At 40.0% G+C, this 23,337-nt stretch overlaps 1 protein-coding gene across 2 annotated transcripts in view; it reads left to right on the forward strand.

Moving 5' to 3' along the window:
* The window catches only part of TRPC6 (transient receptor potential cation channel subfamily C member 6), a 114,622-nt gene that overhangs the window by 30,905 nt on the left and 60,380 nt on the right, over positions 1–23,337 (forward strand). Inside the window, exons 4-6 of one of the 2 annotated variants that reach the window (XM_075711193.1) lie at positions 3,953–3,987; positions 9,732–9,739; positions 15,849–15,875. The exons of the other annotated variant lie outside the window; for it this stretch is intronic. Of the exons in view, the coding sequence (XP_075567308.1) occupies positions 3,953–3,987; positions 9,732–9,739; positions 15,849–15,875 (70 nt within the window). The remainder of the gene's footprint in view (positions 1–3,952; positions 3,988–9,731; positions 9,740–15,848; positions 15,876–23,337) is intronic. 2 annotated transcript variants of the gene reach the window in all.

Consider the following 23,337-nt stretch of genomic DNA (forward strand, 5'->3'; position numbering starts at 1 on the left):
ATTTACTGTTTCTTGAAATATATCCTGCTGTAATCCACTATTTTTGTTTTGCCATTATACTTCCTTCTTGTGTTATAACCATTTCCCTTCCCATTTATTGACAAGATTCTCATTTTCCCGACTCAGACAATTTGATCTGAAATACATAAAATTAATTTCCTGTTGCTCTTCAACTGTTTTGTAAACAAAAAAAATGGATAGGTGATTGAAATGAACTTATGAAATATGATCAATAAAAAATAAGCTACATTTCAGTCAGATAGAAGCTCAGAAGAAGAAATATAAGGCTGTCTCTTAGAATGAAATTTCATGTTGCTAGAGTTGATTCAAAACATGTTATAAAAGGAATAGGAAAAATACTACAATCATTTTTCCAAGGCTAACAGAAGCTTTCAGTTTCTGTAAGTGATCTTCCTTTGCCATTTTAGTTTTTAATAGATCTATCAAATAGGGGTGATATTTCATGACTGGTGAATAGTAGATGTACTAACCCTGTTTTAAGAACAGTACACAAAGTCTTAGAAAAAAATTTGAAGGAAAGAATAATTAGACAAAATGGAATAAAACGCATTGCAGGCTAGTACAAGACTAATTGTATATGAATAGGAAGGACAATAATTTGCCAGAACTCAATAAAGCATTTGATATAATGTCATATAGGAAATTATTTGCTAAGTCGGAACAGATTTTTGTAATTGAAGAAATTGGTTTAGTGGAAGGCAATAGAGTGTTAAGTTCTGGTTTCCAAATGTTTAACTTTTACATTTTTTCTTGATGTAACTCCTTGCCTTGTCCAAGGGAATAGTTATTCCTTTCCTAGAAATAGTTATTCCTTTGAAGCATTACCTATCTGAAAACTTTTTTGTATAGTGGAAGTCTTCCCAGATTGAGAATAAACAATTAAGTTCCTTCAGTCTTTTTTCAAGAGCTCTTTTCTTGACTTCTAATAATTTATTACCACATGTTTGCCTGTGATGACTGGGTCCCTATTCAATCATTTGCAACAGAAGTTGCCTCTCAGAAACAGTTCCTGTTTCTTATGTTTCTGTGCTTCCAAAATATACTTATTCATTTTCTAGGTGGAAAGGGGGTCTACCTTTATAATGGTAAATGAAACAGCTTCTGGAAGCATTCCTGGGTACTGGAATGCAGTCGTCTATCCTACTAAATTGTTCATAGAGTCACCAAATCATAGAACAGTGTGGCCTGAAAGGGACCTGTGTAGGTCATTTAGACCACACCCCCACTCAGAGAAGGTCCAACTATATCATGTTGATCACAGCATTGTTCAGCTGAGTTTGAACAGTTTCATTCTCCAGCAGTGGAGATTTCATAAATTCTCTGGCCAGTCTGTGCCACAGGTAGGAATTCTTTCTTTATATCAAATCTTAATTTCCTATGTTGCTACTTCTGCCTATTGCATCTTGTCCTTTCACTGTGCACTTCTGAGATGAATCTGGCTCATTTATCTTTATGTCCTTCCAGTAGGTCTTTGTAGAAAGCAGTAAAGTCTCCACCTCAGCTTTCTCTTCTTCAAGCTGACCAAGCAGAGTTTCCTCAATCACTGCTTTCATTTCTTGTCATCCAGCACCCTTGAGCACTCACTGGACTTGCCCCAGTATGTCCATGTCTTTTTTTTTTGTCCTGGTGAGTCCAGAACTGGAAACAGCACTCCAGATGTGCCCAACAGAGTCTCACCAGTGCCCAGTAAAGGGGAAGAATCATTTCCCTTGACCTGCTGATAGCACTCGTGCTGATACAGCATTGCATGTGGTTGCTTGCCTTTGCCACAAGGGCACGTTGCTGAGTCCTCTTCACATTGAGGACCTTCAGATCCTTGCTGGAAAGCTGCTTTCTATCCAGTTGTCCTCCAGCTTGTTGCACTGAGTTAATCCATCCCAGACATAAGACTTTACAATTGCCTTTGCTGAAGTTTATGATGTTCCATTTGGCCCATTTCTCTAATCTGCCCTCTGAAGAGCAGCCCTACCCTCCACTGTATCAAACACTCCCACCATCTTGCTAAAGGTGCACTCTGTCTCATCATTCATGGAATACATTAAATACTGTTGGCACTAGTATCATTCCTGGAGGAATGCCAGTGGTAACCAGCTGCAGTTGGACTTTGCAGTGCTTATCACTACCCTTTGACCCCAAATGCCCTGCCCATTTTCTGCTCATGTTATCATGTCTCCAAACCACATCCTGCCAATTTGTCTATCCCACTGTGGGATCATGTTGAAGGCCTTGCTAAAATCAAGGTTAAGTGGCAGCCATTGCTCTCCCTCAGTGCAACGAGCCCATCATCTTGTCACAGAAGGCAATCAAATTGGTCAGGTATGATTTGCCCTTTAGTAAATCAATGCTGGCTATTCCCAGTCACCTTGTTATCCTGAGGAACTGAGGTTGGGCTGATTCACCTACATCTCTGCATATCTTGCCTCTGGGGCAGCCGTGCTTTGAAAGTGGATGTGGCGTTTGCCTTTTTCTAGTCATCAAGAATCAGGAACCTTTCCTGATTGCCAAAACCTTTCAAAGATAGTAGAGGTCAACCTTGCAATGGTAGTGGCGAGCTTCCTCAGTAACTTTGGATGTGTCTAACGTGGTCCGTTGGACTTATGGCCCAACTTAATCTTCTTGTAATGTAGATAATGCTTCACTCCCTGAGACTGGTAATTGGCTCAGGGATGTGAGGGGCTTGATGACAAACCTTGCCGCTAAAGACCGAGGCAAAGAAAACACTGAGTACCTCAGACTTATTCATGCCACTAGGTTCACTGCCCCATTGTGTAACAGACCCACGTTGTCTTTAGCCTTCCTTTTTCACCATTGTATTTGTAAAAGCCTTTCTAGTTGTTTTTCACATCCTTTGCTAATTTTTACTTTACCTGAACTTTGTTTTACCCATCTCTATCCCTGTGTGGTGGGGCAGTATCTTTGTATTGCACTCAAATAGCTTGCTGCTTCTTCCACTATGCTTCCTTTCTGCACCTGTGGTCAGTCAGGACTTTGTTGTTTGTCCATGCTGGCCTTCTACCATGCTTATTTGACTCTTGGTATATCACAAAGGACTGTTTTCATACTTTTGAGGAGGGTGTCCTGAAGATCAACAAGTTCTCCTTGACTTATTTGCCCTCTTACAGGATGCTGCCAAGTAGGTCTCTGAACAAGCTCATATTTGGTCTCCTGAAGTCCAAGGCTCTAATTCTGCTGTTTGTCTTGCTGCCTTCTTTCAGGGTTTTGAACTGCACAACCTCACAGTCCCTTAGACAAGGCTGTCGTTGACTTTCATATCTTCAACCAATTCTTTCTTTGTGAGTAACAAGTTGGAAAGTTCCCTGGCGTGCTTTTTGCCTAAGCCATCTACAGTGTCCCAAACAATTCCCTTCACAGTTTGGGAATCAAGAGTGTTACTGGAACTGTTCCCAGTTGCTGGTTTTCATGCAGCCACTCTGTTTTCAACAGTGAGAGAGTTTACTGGAACTGAGCAGCACAGTGGTCATAGTTGTGGGCTGCTAGATACCAACTGGCACTAGTGACCTGAAACATTCATGGGCATTTTTACTAGTGTAGACGTAGCTGAGGGTTAGTCTCACAGGCCTGCCATGCAAATAGTTGACTAAAATTGTGAAATGTGCTCTACCAGCTCGTGCCAATGAAAAGAACACATTTCTTTGTTCTGCAAAAGCAGGCTTTCTTTAGCTAAAAAGGGGAAAGATACGGAACAAATGGTAGAGAAATTTAAGAGTGTGTGTGTGTGTTCCCCCAAACACTCAGCCAGTGCTGACCTGGGAAAGTTGTAAATAGAGAGTTCGTTGCTGGTAAGAGACAAGTAAGTGGTCTGTCCGATCCCCCAATATCTCTGTTGCTACACTGGTTTTCCTTGCTCCAAAAGTTTTCCATTGGATTTAAATTTGCTCTGTGCTGATTCTAGAAGGAAAGCCTGAAGAAGTAGCTGATACTCTTTTACTCTGTCTAAACTGGTCTGTACACACTTCCAAAGCCCTGCATCTAAAACATGCCCTGGAAACTTCCAGGATCATGGTTTCCTTTCCTCGCCCCCACCTTCCCCACACCCCTCGTATCTCCATTTGGTTTTATAGGAAACTCTCATATGCAGTTGGGAGGGAGCCATAACTCTCTGGAGTTTACTCAAAGCTGAGTTTTGACTTAGTTTTAATAAACACATCTCCTATGTCAGTTTAATTTAGCTGCGTATTATAGCAACAATATAACCATTGAAAAAAATAATCTCTGACAATACACTGAAAGGGAATGTATTTATAGTTGTACAACAGAAGTGTAAATGTGTTTTTGAATCCTTCTAATATAATCAAAATGTGTCACAGTAACAAAAAAGAGAAATTGGCCTGAGGAACACTAATGAATTTATTGTATGACAGTATTTCATTGACAAGTTATTCACAGTGTTCTGAGTAGGTTTATTTATTTATTTATTTATTTACCATTTGCAGTATTTCCAGTGGATGTTTTACTTCCATTAACTCCTCCATATGGTACTTCTTAAACAGTACCCCTCTATATGGTACCCTCTCTGTAAGTTTATTTGAACTACTTAGGAAGTTTTTGTATTTGTAGTGCTGAGGTTTAAATCTGTATATTGATGTAGTTCTGCAGTGATGGGCACCTCAGTCTGGATGGAGGTATCCTACTCTACTGTGGCTTATACTGAACAGGAGCTTGCAAGCCAGGACAGATCAAAACTGGTTCCTGCAGAATGACCATCTTGGCACCGATCAGCTGTGCTGGATAGTCATAGTAGCTGGATACTATTGGATATGTATGTACTGGCCCATGTTTGCTCCATTGCTGAAGTCAGTCATTTCTCATGTGTCCCAGAGTGCTGGAATACTGCAGGAGTCCTGTGGACTCAGTAACTTCAGTTATTGAGCCAGCAAGGTAGCTCTAGGCTGGCTTTGTGTAGTGCAAGCTATATGTCTGCACCACACTCCCACTGTGCATATTGTCACAGTTTTTTCATTCTCTTCGTAATCTCAGAGCACTGATAGGCTGCTAATGGGAGGTTGGCTGTATTAACTATGTAGAAATACTGATTTGCAGAGAATGAAAATTGATTCTGTGCAAAGCATCATGGAATGAGACTTTGTGCAGGTTTAAGTAGCAGCCAGATCATGACTGAAAGAAGTATCATCCACAGGTCAAGATGCACGTGAGGTTCATAGGTGTTTCTTTGTGCTGTGCTAAAGTTTCCTACGGGAATTTTTGCTTGTTGAACACAGATAATCTTCTTACTGTTGTGTGTGGTATGGACATTCCCCTTGTTAAAAACAGGTAAACAAGAAAACATTCTGAAAGGGGATGTTGAGACAGGTCATAGCTAAAGTCTGCAAATCGTAATAGAAACAAGGATCGTCAGTCTAAAGTTTAATTGATCCTGGAGGACAGAAAAACTTGCTAGCTGAATAATGGTGAGTCTTGGAAAGCCCCTCACATTGTATCGCTACTCTATTACCTCCAACACGAGAAGCCATCTAATACCCTCTTTCAAACCCTTTAGAAGAGATTTTCAAATACTTTATGAAATACTTTGATTCCATTTAAAAATTTTTCTTTAATTTCAAACTGTAGTTTTCAAAAGCAGGTTTTTTTAGTTTACAATTTTCATAGGCATTTGTGGTTGACTGTCTTAGGACTCTGGTTTCAGCAGATAAGTATAAAGAACTTCAGAAAGTTGTTCAAGATTCATCTTTTCATATAAATAACTTCTATTAGATGAGGCTGGATTTGAATGAGTATGTCCAATGTTTCGTGCTAACCTAAGAATAAGCAGCACTGCAATAAAGTGTGAGAATGAGGCAATGAGAAAGTTAAGAATCTTTTCATCCTCCAGTAAATTCACACCTGAAGAGTGAAGGCAGGTTTCTTGAACCCTCCGCAGAACCATTCCCTGAGGATTACATAGCACCAGTGAGATTCTGCGGTAACAGGATACAAGGATTTATACTTCAGTATAACCAATTCAAATCCACTCTATGCTATCAAAAATTTGTGAAAGATCCTTGCCTAGCTAAAATTGTCTTACTTCATGGAACTTCAAGAATCTGCCTTCAAAATTATTAGTAGCCTCTGGCTCTGTATTCATAAGAAATTACTTGGCATTCTTATTTTAATTCTGCAGGTACTGTCAGCATGTATGCACTTAATGTTTTTGACTGTCTACAAAATTAGGTATTTTGTATGCGTAGTATAGATGGCTTACTGTTCCCACAGAGAACCTCTGCATTGGTATGTGTACACAGTCCTCCATACGTGGGTGCCAGCTTGGCCCGAACTTGCTCTTAGCTCATAAATGCCGTTGGTATGGTGCAGCGTTTGGGTTATGAGCTCAGCTGGAAGGCAGATGCCTCAGATTGAACTTTCGGGTTAGCTGTGGTTACTCAGCTTTGCAATTGGTGGAGGTTCACATCAGGCCAGCTTAGAAAGCCAGCAGAACGAATGCTCACCTGCAGGCAAAGATTATACAGATGCCAGAGTGTCATTTTTGATGTCCATTAATGTATCTGCCCAGGAACTTCAGTGTGGCTGTTTCTACTACGTGAGGAAAAAGGAGAATCTCCAGTGATGAAAGGTGTATGATCTATTCTTCTTCTACCAGTACTTTAACTACAATTAAGGCACTGAACTGTCACTTAGCAGTAACATATTGACTACAGTCTTCTGTCCCCACCAAAACATTCCTTTCCTTGCAGTTTTGTTTTGATTTCACATTTAAGAACATTTTCAAAGCCTTTGTTTCTTCTTACTGCTCTGTTTTTCTACTCAGCTCAGTTCTTACCTTCATGAACAGGTGAAAAATTGCAAATTACCTACATAGGAGGATTCAGAAGACCCAAAGGATCCTGCCATGGCCATTACTTTAGGACGAAATTGCTGTGCTGTCCTTTTTGGGTGACTTTTCCTTGCTTTGTTTCAGTTTCTAGAAAATATCTTAACATATCATTTAACAATTGTAGTCTTAGAAATATCATTGTTGGTTGAAGTTTCAATTTCTTTCAGTTATTTTAATTTTCCATTCTTCAAACTCCCTCCTGTTTACAGAATCTACAGGTTTCACATATGCATTAGTGCAGATCCCTCCCTTCTTTTATTAGGTTAGAACTATCTTTTAATTGTAAGATAATATTTACATTTTTACATTGCAAACAGCATGTCCAGAAAAAACAGATGGCTAAATTTTTTCTAATAGGTGTAAATCTGAATTGATTAAAAAGGAATTAAGGAAGACTGGGAAAAAAGCTGCTGCTGCTTCTTGTAGGAAGGACTTTTTCTGGTTTTAGAAACATTATACATTTGTAATGGCTGTGAGACCTCAGGCTTTTTTTGTCTCCCTCTCCTCTCGAATCCATCAATAACTGCACAGCATTCTTTCCTCTTCTTTGTTTTGTGTTATCGCTTGTCCTTGGAAATATATGGGAGGGGGGGTGGAAATCTTGTCATTCAGCTAGCCATGTTTCCTGGGATATGCAAGGTTTATTATTTGTTTTGGAAACACAGGAGCTTTATTAGGGTTATTCTTGGGCATCTGCTGTCTCCACATTTTTCTTTCAGGACCTAATGTGACTTTTTCAACTTTTTGTGAGTACCCAGGAGTTTCACAAAACACCTGCAAACAGAATCAGTAGGTACTGCGAACTGAAATTAAATTTGCATTTTTGTCTCCCTCATAAACCTGTTGATCACAAAGGTACTGTGTTTTCTTATGTGTCTGGACAGCATCTCACACAAAGGGTTTCTGCGCAGTGACTAGAGTCCTGAGGCTATGTCTGTACTAATAAATGAATAAATGCCAGGGAATGTTCCTGGGCACCAGAACTCAGTTGTCTGTATTGCTAAGTTGTTAGCATGGTCCCTGGTATGTTTTTGGGCTTACCCAACTAGCACTCCCAAATATTCCCACACACTGCTCAGGAGTTAACCCAGGCCATAGAAAATTTCCATTAGGTAGTCTGAATGCTGCCACCCTGTTTTGGTAACTAACAGAGGTTAATAAAGGGTCATGGGCTGTTCAGTGCCAAGACACTTCAATGGCCCCAGCACACTTCATTTTTTAGTGCAGATACAGTCTTAGAGCTTCTCCCAGTTCCCAGATATGCGTCCCACTGATACTTTAACTCCATGTCAGAACAAGACCCAAGAACTCATAATTTTCTTCAGATTTCCCTTCCACATCTTGAGCCTTCCAGAGAAGGAAAATGAGTCTGCTGGCTGGAAGGCAACTATAGCATGCTCCAGACAGGTCTTCAGTGTGGACAGGGACAGGACCAGGAGCAGGACCATGCAGCAGAAAGCACCTGCCATTCTGTTTCTCTATAGCCTTACATAATGTTTCCCATTTTAAGCATGAAACAATTATTTCAACTCTTGTTTCCTGCATTAAAAGTGAAGAGTATGTGTCTTCTTGGGAAATTGCTTGTATTGCAGGCACTTGAAGCCTATCATTCTCTTCAGGACCCAGCATACCAGAGGCAGCTCATTAACCTTCCCTGTCATCAGACAACTCACTGCACCTGGCATATGAGATAAAGAAGTGTCAATGAACAAAACAGTATGGCAAGCCGAAAGCAAGAGAAATGAATGAGCTTCATCATCTGTATCTGGGATCCTATCTGTGAACATTTATATCTTAATTACAGGGTTAAAGTCAAGTGCACACCTCTACCAAAAATGTGATATGCAAAATTTGTCTAAATTTAAACAGATTGACTTATGTTTTACATAGTGCAGCAAAACAGAATATGTTTGTCTTTTGTTGTAATTTTGATCATTGCCAAGTCATACAGTGAAATCCCAGCCTCATCAAAGTGAGCAACAAAACTTCTGTTGTCTTTGATGGAGTAAGAATTTTATCCCTGTTGGGTTTTTGGGTTTTTTTGTATTGTTTTGTTTTTTTAACATTGATGTTCTAATACAGTGTGGTAACTAAAGAAAGATGGCTGCTTATTTTAATAGTGATTCATCTATTCCAAACAGATAGTATTACTTCATCTCATCACAGGACTTTTCAGACCCTTTTTGACCATTAAAGGTCCAGACCAGTTCCCCACACAAGTCAGTAATGTGGATCAGATTCAAAGAGATATTTGGCTTTATCTAGCTTATGCTGACATGGTACAAATGCAACTGCCTGGGGAATTTTCACAGCATTATTTGACCTTTTGCGAGAGCTTAGATTGCATATTGAAAAACTGTTTTTAAGAGGACATTGGTGCTTATGTAAATCTCTGGGATCCATGCTTTAAATCTAATTTCTGGTATGACTTCAAGCGTAATTCTCTGTATTCTGCTTTATAGATAGAGGGGCACAGCGTGAAAAACCAGTATGCTTCAGGTTCCAGAGGCAATGCTGTTGTAGTCAGAATGATTTAAGGATGTTGGCAAGATAAGGTTTGTGGATAGAGGTGATACCTTTCTTGGACCAGTTAGTGTAGACCTGAGTCAGAACATGGAAGAAGTCTCAATCTTCTCAGACAACTTCAGTGAAGTGTATGTAGGTATCTACATCTGAACTAGGTATGACTATCTTATTTTATAATCAGAGCATGCTTAGCTCATTTTATAAACAGTGGAGATAAATAAGCATTTCTAATGCGCAATTCAATTTAGACGTTTACTTGGGGCGATGAATCATGCTGTGGAAGGGCTTATTTCTGTCCATCAACAGTGTTGGAGGTTTGGGGTGCCTAGCCCAGTTGCAGATGTCTGCATTGTGTACATCTATATTTAGTCAAATCAATCCCATCTGATTGTGTCACACATAATGGGTATGATTAGACATTATCTCATTTTCCAAGTCAGTTCTAGTGTCAACATGAGTATACTCCATTAAAAGCCATCAGATTATTTTCTACTGTGCTGAATGACTACTGTTTAAATTTTTTGAAGGAAACCACACCATACTGACATACAGTATGTGTCTTACTAGTGGATTTCTTGTGCAGCTTAAGTCAGAAAGATCTAGTGTAGTGATGTAGACTGTGCACAACAGGAGAGAGCATGCTTGACAAAACAGCTCCCTCCAGATCTCATTAGTAGTAGAAATGTGAATGCGTCATAGTCCTGAGTCCTTTCAGGGAGTATTTGCAAATGCCTGGGGCATTCTGTTCAGGTGTGTTGAAATCTTCTGTGTGATAGGCTAATTTGGTCCTTCTACACAATGTTAGAATCATAGAATTGTTTAGGTTGGAAAAGACCTTTAAGATCATCCAGTCCAACCATTAACCTACACTACCAAGTCTACTCTAAGCCAATCAAGGGTAGACTAGACTAAACCATGTCCCCAAGTGCCACATCTACCTGTTTTTTGAACACTTCCAGGGATGGTGACTCCACCACCTCTCTGGGCAGCCTGTTCCCATTCTTGACCACCCTTTCCGTAAAGAAATTTTTCCTAATTTCCAACCTAAACCTCCCTTGGCGCAGCTTAAGCCAATGTTGCTGGCATCCAAACAGTCCTTCAAAAATTCTGCAACCATTCAAAAGAAAGTGATTAAAGATTAGTTTGGTAAGTTCTATTAAGAACATTTAACAATTAAAATCAAAAGAAGAGGTGGTAAGGAACTTGTTGTTCTTCGAGTTCTAATTAAAAAATAAAGCATTAATTTAGAAATAAAACTTACAAAGTTATAGACTTAATCATACCAAGCTTCGCTAAATCTGTGACTTGAATTTGATGACATATTTAGATATTTCTCCCAAGTTATTGCCCAGTGTCTGGACTTCAGCGTTAGGAACAATTACAGTACTTATTCCCTAGACACCAGTTTTCACATCCTGGTTCCTGCACACCCTGTTAACACACAAATGCATACGCATCCCTTCCTTGCTCATTCCCCCTATCTAAAAGTGAAAAGGTTCAAATATAGGTGTTAAAGGAATGAAATGGAATCCACTGGTGAACAGAAACTTCCTATGTCCTAAAATGTGTGTATATGGTAGTTTTAGCAAGGAGCCTATAATGCCCTCTAATGAACAGACTAATGAGATATTTAGAGACGTTTAAGCAGAGAGATACTTGGGGGGGGGGGTTGCACCATGTTGTGTTGGCAGGTGCTCACACAGGAGTGCACCTACACAGCCAGTTTTTACTCTCTGAAGTTAGATGATAATAAGGACACCTCCAAGATAATGAAAGTAGAAGTATGTAATGAAAGGAAATTTCAGGTCCGTAAAGAGGATTATGTCTCCCGTGCTCTGACTCACCGTGGGGCATCGCAGGGCCCGGGTGAGCGGCCGCTGCAGGAGGTCTTGGCGAGGCAGGACATCCCACCAGGGCCCAGCAGGAGTGGTCGTGCGTAGGGCAGGCGGTTTGAATGTGGCCCTTTATGAGCTGAGCCATATGTTGAGCTGCTTCCTTTGGAAATTGAGATGATAAAAATTTATCATGGGAGAACGTTCTGTGAAACCTAGAGAGAGGGAAGATAATTAACGATCATGAGAGGCCTGTATTTCCATACACACTTCCTTGTAGCTTTGCTGTGAAATGGATCAAGGTGACAGGTCATATCTAGAGAACCATGACAGCTGTGATAGTTGATGGCTAGTTTTGATTGCCAGTTTGTTGTCTTTGAAAAAATGTTATCATGACAGATGGTGATCATAAAGGTATAGATCAAGATTCCTCTAAGTTCTTCTGAGGCTTCCTGGGTGTCTGTGGAGCAGCCAGCAAAATAAGAATTAGGGGGCTTTAGCTACATCAGAAAATAATCATAAGGCAAAACATTTCTCTTAAAATGAGTGAAATTTATTTAGTTACGCATAGTATTTTCAAATCACTTTTGTCACATCATTGAATTCAGTGCACGTGAGATGGATATGGGTTTTTATTCTGGTGTCGTGTCAAAAGGGGTTTCAGTGGATGCAGTCAAAACCAGAGCTGTGGCTGCCCATCACAAAAGCGATTTCAGAAGCTCAGGAGATAGAAGATGAAAAGTGGTGTTTCACAAAACACAGGACATTTATTAGTTCTTGTCCTGGTTTCAGCTGGATAGAGTTAATTTTCTTCCTAGTAGCAGGCACAGTGCTGGGTTTTGGATTTAGTAGGAGAAGAATGCTGATAACACACTGATGGTTTAGTTGTTGCTAAGTACTGCTTACACTAGCCAAGGACTTTTAAGCTTCCCATGCTCTGCCAGGCGCACAAGAAGCTGGGGGGGCACAGCCAGAAGAGTTGACCCAAACTGACCAAAGTGCTATTCCATACCATATGGCGTCATGCTCAGTATAGAAACTGGGGGAAGCTGGCTGGGGGGCAGTGATCGCTGCTCGGGAACTGTCTGGGTATCGGTTGGCAGGTGGTGAGCAATGGCATTGTGCATCACTTGTTTTGTATATTTTATCATTATTATTATTTTCTCTTCCTCTGCTATCCTATTAAACTGCCTTTATTTCAACCCACGGGTTTTACTTTTTTTTTCCCGATTCTCTCCCCATCCCATTGGCAGGGAGAGGGTGAGCGAGCAGCTGTGAGGTGCTTAGTTGCTGACCGGGGTTAAACCGCGACAGACAGTTCTTTACCAAGGACAGCATTTAGGACACACTTCTCTAATCCTAGTAAAACAGGCGATTTGGGAGCATTATTTAGCTTCTGACAGTGTTCAACAAAAAACCACCCTAGACAAAGCAATGCCTACTGCCACATAAATCTTAGAGGTTGCATTTTTCTCCAAATTTATTTTATTATTCAGGCTCTAATAGTTTTGCATTTGCAAAGCCTGAAGAAAAGCATACTGTTGCTCAGGGATCTGGTGACACAATGGTACTGTTTCCAGAAGCGAAGACAGACAGAAATTGGTTGTTATATTTCAGGGCTGCTAACACCAAGTATGAGATGCTAACGCAAGACTTATTTTTCCTTTTGAGACACAAAAATGGCAATTTGGCAACTAGCGTGTGACGTTGAAGATCAGGATTTAAATGTGTCTTTTTGACGCTGAGCAAAGCACTTAAGACTTTTTTAAACTTTGCACTGATGGGCCTGTAGAGACTTCCAAGTTAATATTCAGATTTTACTCCATGCAGTCACTGAAAGCTTTCATTTCCTCACTAATGAACTTAAGGACAAAAAAAGAAGTTCCCCTAGAAAATGAGCTGCTTGATCCGCTAAATTCCTTTGGTCCTCTCCCAAATGTGTTAACGTCAATGGGTATCTTTTCCTCTGTTGTCTGTGGGTGTTGGATTTGAGTTGCTACTGTTTTGAGGGAAGCGGAATCAGCTTACATTGTTACTTTTTGAGAGAAATAGCCTCAGCTAAACGGATGTAAAGCCAATGGATTATGGATGGCCAGGTCAGTTCCAAGTTCCAGGTAGTGACATCTGCAAGTTTCTGTATTGAAATTTACTTACTTTCTTTTTTTTTCCTCCTGAAAGACTAGCTTAGGTGGGAAGTCAGCTTGCGGGTTTTCAGTATTTTTGTGGAAGTGATAATAGGTGTAAGAAGCCTTTTCTGGGTACAAGGTAATGTGAATTTTGGCAATCTAAGAAAGCAACATGTTCAGACTGTTTCCTTTTATGTTATTGATGTTGCCTGTGATTTCATGTGAAAATATTAACTGAAATGCTTCACCGCCTGCTGTTTCATCGACTTTTTTTGTGCTGCATGCAGAGAACCAGAATGGTAGCAGCATAGCTTTGAGTAGAACCGGTGTAGTTCTATTATACCAGAGAGGGACTGAAGCTTCAATCAGGGGCTGTATATTCATTCCTTTTCTTGCAGTCCGTTTATCCACAAGGGTTCCTACATACAAGCTTGTGCAGCATGGCTACTTGGGGAGTGGCATTTCAAAGATGTCTATCAACAGATCCGTAAATCATTCACTATTCTGGAGAAGCACATTTAGACCACCTTGCTCATCTCTGTACTTCCAGGAATGGAGAATACAAAAGATGATTTTATTTTCCTTTGTATCTCTGTAGCTGTTTGGTGGTATAGTGCGAGGATTCCCTGCTCTCTGAATATGCAGATGTGATGAGTTTGGACAGGGTACTGTCACTGGCATTGAAGTCCAGTGAAATGTTTTGTAGGGCACATGAATTCTTAAAGTAACACAAGAAACATAGGGTTTGAATAGAGCAGACCAGAATGTTTTTCTTTTTTTTTTTTTTTCCCCCTGTGGAAAAATGTTGATTTAATGATGCAAAAGGAGAAAGGGGACATGCAGCCAGAAAGGGCCTAACAGTGCACTCTCCTGGAGTGTGTATGATCCAAATTCAGGCCATCTCGGACACTAATGGATTATAGTTTTGCAAAGAAACATCCAAGATCTGCTTCAGGAAACTGAGTTTGTATTCTTGAGTTATTTCCTGACCTGAGGTCCTGGCTGTTAACTTTTCCCTGAATTTTCTCATGCTCTCCCCTATTTAAAGAACATTTTTCCCCTTTGGATCAACTGACTGCCATCTTGTCATTTTTTAAGTGCCTTAAATAATCCAGGTGCCAGCATGAGAAGTATGTTTATAAGTCAAATTTCTTACGTTTTCCTTCTTTTCAGCAGTGCTTCCTGATACAGCTGTGGAATGATAACACAACCTTTTTAGGTCATTCAGCCAATTTTTTATGGGCCAGTCTAGCAAGTCCTACTCAGAAGACTCTCTCAGACTTCATTAAGGTTTTTTTTCTCTAAGAAAAAATCTCCAGTGAAGACTGATATTGTGGGTGTTGTTTCAATGATATTGTTTGACATTTCATGTTATTTATTTTGATATTTATTTCTGATTTTAACTCATTTAAAAATACTTTTCCCTTCCCTGCCTTATTTTAATGTTTGCTTCTCTTTTTTTGTTAATTGAAATCAGTGAAAAACTTGAAAAATTATACCTCAGAGGCAGCAGAAGTGAAAGGAAGTATGTGGTCTCTGTCTTGGGATGGTTTTTGTTCCCTAATCAATTTGCAATAAGTTTAGCGTCCTTTCAACAAGTTAATTTTTGCTATTGTAAAGCTGTCACGATTGCTCTAGCAATTACAGTAAGCAACAATTTCAGCAAGCAACAATTTCAGCAGAGGTACAGTATGCATGGAAAGTTATGCAAAGGAACACTGAAGAGTTAGACCATGATAAGTAGACTGTTACGGTTGATGATGCAGAGAAAGGGAATGTAATGTATTAAACTTATTTTCTTCCTGCTATAGCAATGAAAACACACGGATTTTCTTGGAAAAGATGAGGTTGACCAGCATATAAGCATACTTTTGCTATTACTGACCTGTCTATAGAATGAAATAAACTAAAAAGAAATACAACAAATCCAATTAAAATCTCTGGCCTGATTTTTTCAGAAGGTTTTTAGGACTCATGGTTAGAGACCAATGTGGAAACAGATGAATAGAGGACAGGAACAAATAGTACAACTTGTATATGAAGGCCTGAGAACAAGGTCCCTGCATTTTGTATTTGTGAGTAATTCTGGGGCACTGTGCTGTTCTCCATGCAAAATACGTTAATCAGGAGAAAGGTCATATCAAATAGGTTTTTATAAGGAACATTGAATAGTCATCTCTGTGTCTGTTGTTTCTACTGTTTCTACTTTATTTCATCTTTTCCTTTTATTCAGTCTTGAAGTTCTTTTTAATTTGCTCTTAATTCTTTAACTGTGTAAATTTTCTCATAATGGATAATAGAAATCTGTTCTCTTCTGTATGATTCTTCTCAGACTCTCTCATAATGCCTGTCCTTTTTCCCCAGTAGTCTTTTCCATTATTGTCTTACGTTTTGAGAAATAGAAAACACAATATCCAAAAGTATGCAGACCTCAAAAAGAGCTGAGTTCATCCACCTTATTTTTAACTTCCGTTAGTGCCAGGCATTGCGTAGTTTTAAGGGGGCACAAAAGGTGCTTCAGTAAGAAATTCATCCGTTCTGAAACTGAAGGTAGTGTTAAATGAATCTATTCACTTTTTTTGATAGCTGAACTAGTTTTTGTACAGTGAACGTGGCCCAGATGCTTCATATCACTATTACTTATTTATAGGTAAAATGTAAAGTATTTTTAGAAAAAAGAAAAAGCTGATTCTTTGCTTACAAGAGTTCTTTATTTGGGTCACATAAAAACAAGGAAATGGAAATTTTATACAATATACATGAAATGTGGATAAGGAAATGTAGTTCTGCCTGTGTTTCCAAAGAGACCACTCTAGATTCAAGCTGCAATGAGACTTGTAGCAAGGTAAGGAGAGGACAGCAGTTACACCAGACACTGGCTTCTTTCGGCTAGATTCAGCAAAGCTCTAGGTGATCTGGATTACTTTTTCTGTTTCCACAAATGAGATCATTTGATACTTTTTTTCCCTTTAGTATTAAGTACTGGAATGCTTTCACTTTGGTTTTCTGAGTAGAGAGAATTTTCTGTTGCTTGTCTTGTATGTGGAGATATCAGACGTCTCTACAGAAAGGTTTTCGTAGAGCAGCGTGCAGGTGATATGTGAGGAGATTTTGATTTTTTGCATAATAAAGTTTAGACTTTGGGAAGTTTTGCTTTCTCTGCTTACTGCTAGAAAAAGCAATTCAGGGTGAGCCTGGACTATTGAACAGCTTAACTAATGTTGAATAAGCTGGGCAGTTGAATAGGTTGATTAGATACCTTCTGAAGTTGTCCAGTGCGTTTACTTACTAGTTTTATCAGTGTGGAATTGAAACATTGCACAAACTCCTAGAGTAAAACGCCATTCTCTCTTATTCTCTCTTAGTTGATATTCCACTTCACTATTTACGTATCAGACTATCTTGCATCCACTGATTTTTCTGCATACGGAAACCAATGTACCAATGAACCAATGAAAGTCAAAGCCCAGCACTCAGCAAAGAGGTGGAGTGGCCACTCCACCGCCTTCTGCTCCAGCAAAGTCTTCCGAGTGGAGTGGCCTAAACCTGTGGTGCTCTTCTCTTTAACAGAAGGTTTCTAAATATTTGAAACCCTGTTTGATGACAGCTTTTGTGGACATAATTACCTTGCTTCATGCCGGTCTGTTATTTTTTTTTTAAGTTACGGATTTTTTTCACCAAAACTGGCCAAAGCATAAGTTCACTTTTTTTATTTATTTCTGGAAGATCAAGACTCACATGTATTTTAGGTAGATTTACTGTTTGTATTGCAAGACAGATTCGTAGTGTAATAGAGAGAGAAATCTCCTAGTAAGCAGAACAGAGCTGGAGATAGACAGCAGTGGTTTAGTTTTCTCAAATACAGTTTAACCTTGCACAGCCTGAAGTATTTTAGAGTGCCTTTTACTTGCACAGGTGATGTCGACTCATTTTTTTCAGTCTCCATATATCTACTTCATCTCTATATCAATTACAGTTGCACATCCATGAAGTATGTTCATGATGATGGTAGGTAAAATCAGGAATTTGCGCCAGGGAGATCCAACTAGGGACCTGTCATGTTCTGATTACTCTGCAGCACCAGTAATCTGTAAAAGCTCAGTCAAAAAAAAAAAGAAAACCAAGAAAATGGAATACTTTAAAAGGAATAGAGAGTGGATGTATTTTTTATAAGCTTAATTAAACAGTCTTCAGAACTAATTGCCTGAGGTGGTTAGTAAATCTAATGAAGAATAATGATCGTGGTTCTTTTTTTCCCTTTTTACTCTGCAGAGAAAGTAATGATTGTCTGTGCTCAATATAATACCTATGTTATTACTTAAAAATGGTCAGTAGCGCTACAAGATGACCTGCTCTTTGTATAGGTTTAGCGCTGCTTGCTATAAAATGTGTGAACAGAAATTTGGCATTCTTGGAAATGGAAAGTGAATCCAAGCTCTGTGGTTTGCGGAAAAGCAACTATATACACTATATATAGCTATAATATTTTAATTTGATAAATTGTTTGTTATATGAACACTCTGAAATTTCTATGGTTTGAGGACTTGGAGAATCCCTGAAAACAGATGATTTATCTATCAATAGCCAGGATAGTTTGAAAACAAGAATAGAATCATAGAATCAGAATGCTTTGGGTTGGAAGGGACCTTTAGAGGTCACCTAGCCCAACCCCCTGCAGTGAGCAGGGACAGCTTTAACCAGATCAGGTTGCTCAGAGCCCCGTCCAACCTGACCTTGAATGTTGCCAGGGATGGGGCCTCTACCACCTCTCTGGGCAACCTGTTCCAGTGCTTCACCACCCTTATTATAAAAACTTTCTTTCTTATGTCTACTCTAAATCTATTCTTCTTTAGTTTAAATCCATTATTCCTTGTCCTGTCACAACAGGCCTTGCTAAAAAGATTGTCCCCATCCTTCCTGTAGGCCCCCTTTAAGTACTGGAAGGTCGCACTAAGGTCTCCCTGCAGCCTTCTCTTCTCCAGGCTGAACAACCCCAACTCTCTCAGCCTGGCCTTGTAGGAGAGGTGCTCCAGCCCTCGGACCATTTTTGTGGCCCGCTTCTGGACCCACTCCAACAGTTCCATGTCCTTCTTGTGCTGAGGGCCCCACAGCTGGACGCAGCACTGCAGGTGGGGTCTCACCAGAGCAGAGTAGAGGGGCAGAATCACCTCCCTCGACCTGCTGGCCACGCTGCTTTTGATGCAGCTCAGGATATGGCTCGCTTTCTGGGCTGCAAGCGCACATTGCCAGCTCATGTGCAGCTTTTCATCCACCAGTACCCCCAAGTCCTTCTCTGCAGGGCTGCTCTCAATGTCTTCATCCCCCAGCCTGTATTGATATTGGGGGTTGCCCCGTCCCAGGTGCAGGACCTTGCACTTGGCCTTGTTGAACCTCATGAGGTTCACAGAGGCCCACCTCTCCAGCCTGTCCAGGCCCCTTTGGATGACATCTCATCCTCCTGGCATGTCAGCTGCACCACTCAGCTTGGTGTCATCTGCAAACTTGCTGAGGGTGCACTCGATCCCACTGTCTCTGTCATTGATGAAGATGTTAAACAGGACCGGTCCCAGTCCGGACCCCTGAGGGACTCCACTTGTCACCGGTCTCCATGTGGACATCGAGCCATTGACCACTACCCTCTGGATGCGACCATCCAGCCAATTCCTTACCCACCGAACAGTCCACCCATCAAATCTGTAACTCCCCAGTTTAGAGAGATGGATGCTGTGGGAGACTGTGTCAAACGCTTTACAGAAATCCAAATAGATGACATCCATTGCTTTTCCCTTGTCCGCTGATGCAGTTACTCCATCATAGAAAGCCACTAGGTTGGTCAGGCAGGACTTGCCCTTGGTGAAGCCGTGCTGGCTGTCTCGAATCACCTCCCTGTCCTCCATGTGCTTGAGCATAGCTTCTAGGAGGATCTGTTCCATGATCTTCCCAGGCACAGAGGTGAGGCTGACAGGTCGGTAGTTCCCAGGCTCCTCCTTTCTTCCCTTTTTAAAAATGGGCACAACATTCCCCTTTTTCCAGTCAGCAGGGACTTCACCTGACTGCCATGGATTTTCAAATATCATGGAGAGTGGCTTGGCAAGAAGAGCATGCCTTGTTAATTTTCTCAAGTCCTTTTTAAGTACCATAAAAATGTTGTATCAGGTAAGTGATATTCCTTGGAGATAGCATATTTGTATTTTCTAAAACCACTTGAGAAGATTCCTTGCTGGAGATTATGAGCTGTGGTAAAATGGTGTTGAGTGAAAGATGAAATAGGATATTGGCTAATTCCCAGGAACCAAGGAACAGCCATAGATGGATCTTTTTGTAATGGAAAGGAGCTAAGAATGGAGTAATCCAGCAACCTATTCCTGTCAGAAGCAGGATTGTATTACACTGCTGGGCTTCTCCCTGTCTCAGAGGTGGAAGACAGTTTATGAGTGGTGATAGCACAGAGAGGAGAGAAAAACGCTGTCCTGCATCCTGAAAAAATTGTACCATGTGCTCTGGGAAAGTAAACATACCCTCTGTATCTCAAAAAATCAGAAATGGAAATGGCAGATGGGCTTTTTTTTTTTTTCTGAAAATATCATCTGGTTGGGATTGTTGGATTTTAGGGGTAAAACCTCTACATTTATTTCTTACAACTACAAGGCAGGAGATTTTGAGCCCTGATTACCTGGGTAAGTAGTTATCTGTCTGCCGGAATCTGGTGTATCTCCATGCAAAGTTTGTGCAACTTTTCACCTGTGTGTGTTTCCTGAGGAATTTCAAAGTACGGTGCCTTTTCTGCATGTTCTGGCTTGGTAGATTGTTATTAACAGCTGTCTTCTAGGCTCAAACCATGTAAAGTACAGCCCATCGCTGCTCTAAATAGCTTTCATTTTATACATGAAAACAGAGAACCCGAAGGATTGGGAAGAATGGTGCACTGGTTTTCAATTTTTGTTCTAGTATTTTAATTTTATTGTATGTTATTATTTCCAGGCAATTTATTAATATCTGCTGACAGGTTTTAAATATAGATAAAGTAGGTGACAATATTGTCTCTAATGAGTGTTGGTTTAAAAATAAATGGAGTTAAGAAGGTGCTTGGGGAGAAGCATTTCACAGATGAGGTTAATTATCACATATGTCAGTAAGCAGAGTTCAGTTTATGAAAAAAACCCCAGCAGAATGAACAAGGACTGTGGTAAAAGGTAGAAAGGTACAATTAAACTAAACTGAAAAGGAGCAATACTAGCAAGAGCGTGAAGTTTCTCTGCTTTTAAAATGTCTTCCTGAATGTGGCAGCTTTACAAGCTGAAGTGAAATTAATCTTTAAACATGCAACTCCACTGTTATCAGAAGACTAATGCTTCAGGACCGTAATAGCACATCTCTTCATATCTGAGGCATAACTTAAATATATCTTTCCCCAGCATCGCTTGAGTTTTCTTTCTCCTTTCCTTTTTTTTTTTTTTTTTTTTTTTTGGCAACAGTATTCAACCAGGACTTTTTCTTGTCCTTCTGTGCAGTCTCCCACAGATCTGTCTATTCTAGCAAGCAAAACAGAATACTCCATGAAATGCTGTTACTAAAGGCAGCTAAGTTAGTTTTACCCATCATTTCACAGATTTAGGCAGTCTTTTACATGCTGCAACCAGCTATAGTGCTCAGCTGTGGTCAGCTGGAGTCACAGCCCCTGCAGTTCCACAGCTGGGATTTTGGCTGGAGCTCATAAATGTGTAACTGTACTCAAGAGTCCTACCTCTTCAGCCGTTGCTCTTTACTTTGGGGATATGAGCTAGTGACTGCTCTTGTTGACTGCTTTCCTTATTGACAAGAGATGGAGGCAGATAGTCTTCCATTAGTTTGTAACTTTTTTTAGTGTAAGTATGGTATGTGGCACATTTTTAAAAGAAAAAAATAGTTTTGTATGAGTTTTCTTAAATTGTGACATGAGTTTTCATTTAATCAGCTAAACATATGGTCTTGCACTAGTGAAATTGTTATTTTTTTAAATATTAATAGGACTAGATGACCTTTAAAGGTCCCTTCCAACCCAAACTATTCTATGATTCTGTACTGATGGTGTCGCTTCCCTGATTGTGGACAGCCTGAAACTGTAGCTTCACGAAGGATGAACTGCCCAGTTATTCCAAATTAGATATCTGAGGTTTCCTGCCTTTATTTCAAGGTTGCCTGGTCCCAACAGCATTAAGCCTTGCAAGTAGTAAAGCGCTATTAAATGGGATTAAATGTACCTCACTGAAACCCCATGCAGTTGCATCTTGTGTTTTTTTTTCTCTAAAGGTCAAGATATGCTATGCAAAGTATGTTTCGTACGTTATTGTGTGTACTATTCAGAAGAGGGTAACTTTTAGAAAAAGGTTCTGAGCTGCACTGGCAGGTACTTTAAAGGACTTGAGTTTCAAACTGGGGTTGGAGAACACAGGGGAAAGTTTTCCTCGGCTGTATTTTTTACAGTTAATTACTCTTGTAGGTAGAAGTTCATCGTCAGAATCATGAGGTTTACATCAGTGTTCTTCTCTAGTTGTGAGCCATAGCTTGTAAAGTTTTGCAAAGGCAAGAATAGTTGGTTGTAGAGAATGATAGATGATGGTACAGTAAATCAGTGTTGCTGCAGAGTTTATAGGCTGTTGCTGCAGCACCAAGAGCTCATGCCATTGAACTTTGACATTTCAGCTCTGGAATTTGCTGATGAAGAATGGACTGCTACAGAGCTAATCAATTAATGGTTGATCTCCCTGTCTTTCTGATACATTGTACTCAGATGGTAGTGTCTTCCAAAGCTCTTGTTTAATTTCAGACATTGATATTTATTAGAAAGGAACCTAAATCAAGATCAGCAGTCTGAACACTTGAGTTCTTCAAATTCTAAAGAAAAATTGTAACTCAGGCCAGTTTCTAATCCTTACACTTATTTGCGCTGATCTCTTTAGTGTATTTTTCTCCTAGGCATGAAGTGATTTTATAAACGTGAATCCATTAACTGTAAATTACCACTATACTAAATCGGATTCCATGTCTCTGTGATAGATTGTGGCTTTACTCGGAGGAGCAATGCAAGTGCAATTTTGTCTCTAGTACTTTCCTGTTGTCCAATTTAATAATCTTTACCTATATTCAAGCTTATGTAACAAAATGCTCACACAGAAATTAATTTCTATTAAGCTACATTGTTACAGCATGCACACATCTATGTGATACTTACAAATACTAAAATTATTTGCCTAAATCCGAAGCTATTCTAAGTCCTGGTCAGAGAATGAGAAAAGAAACAGTCCTTTGAAGAGGTTCCTGTGCTTTTCTTGTTTATGAGGCACCCACAGGAAAGCTATTCACCTTTCAGGGTAAGCTGAACAGCCTCAAAACCCTCGAGAACAAGCCACTGTGATGCACTCTTTACTGCTGTGGGGATCACAACAGATTATAACAGAAGCTGTTGGAATCTGCTATAGGCTATGCAAACAGCTACCGATATGGGAGTACCTTTACTGAATCTTTCTGCCCAGTGTGAATGATTCAAAAGATGAGCTGGTACCTCTCCTCAATTCTACCTGTGGTTCAAGAAAACCTTTTGAGTCAGGCACCTGTATACAATCATATATATGATTAGGTATGTACATGGTTTTATATAGAAAAATATATATGGGGGTAAATTACAGACCTCACAGTATCCTGTCTCCATCAGGGGCCAAAAGCAATGTCTAGAAAAGACTATGAGACTAGTGAAGACAAGAAGCTGTTCCTTCCTAGCTTCCTGCAGTTTACTGCTCAGAGACTTCAGAAACTTTGTATTTAATACCAGCAGTGGATTTCTGTTCACTGAATTTGTCTAGTTGCCCCTTGAAGCTATTGTTAACTTTTAGCACCTGTAGCATTGTGTGGCGGGTTCCACATACTAGCTGCACAGTATAAAGGATCACCTCCTTTTGCATGTTTTGGACCAGTTATCTGCTAATTTACTTACTGCTCTATTTTC

Source organism: Pelecanus crispus, chromosome 1, assembly GCF_030463565.1.
Source record: "Pelecanus crispus isolate bPelCri1 chromosome 1, bPelCri1.pri, whole genome shotgun sequence".
Lineage (NCBI taxonomy): Eukaryota > Metazoa > Chordata > Aves > Pelecaniformes > Pelecanidae > Pelecanus > Pelecanus crispus.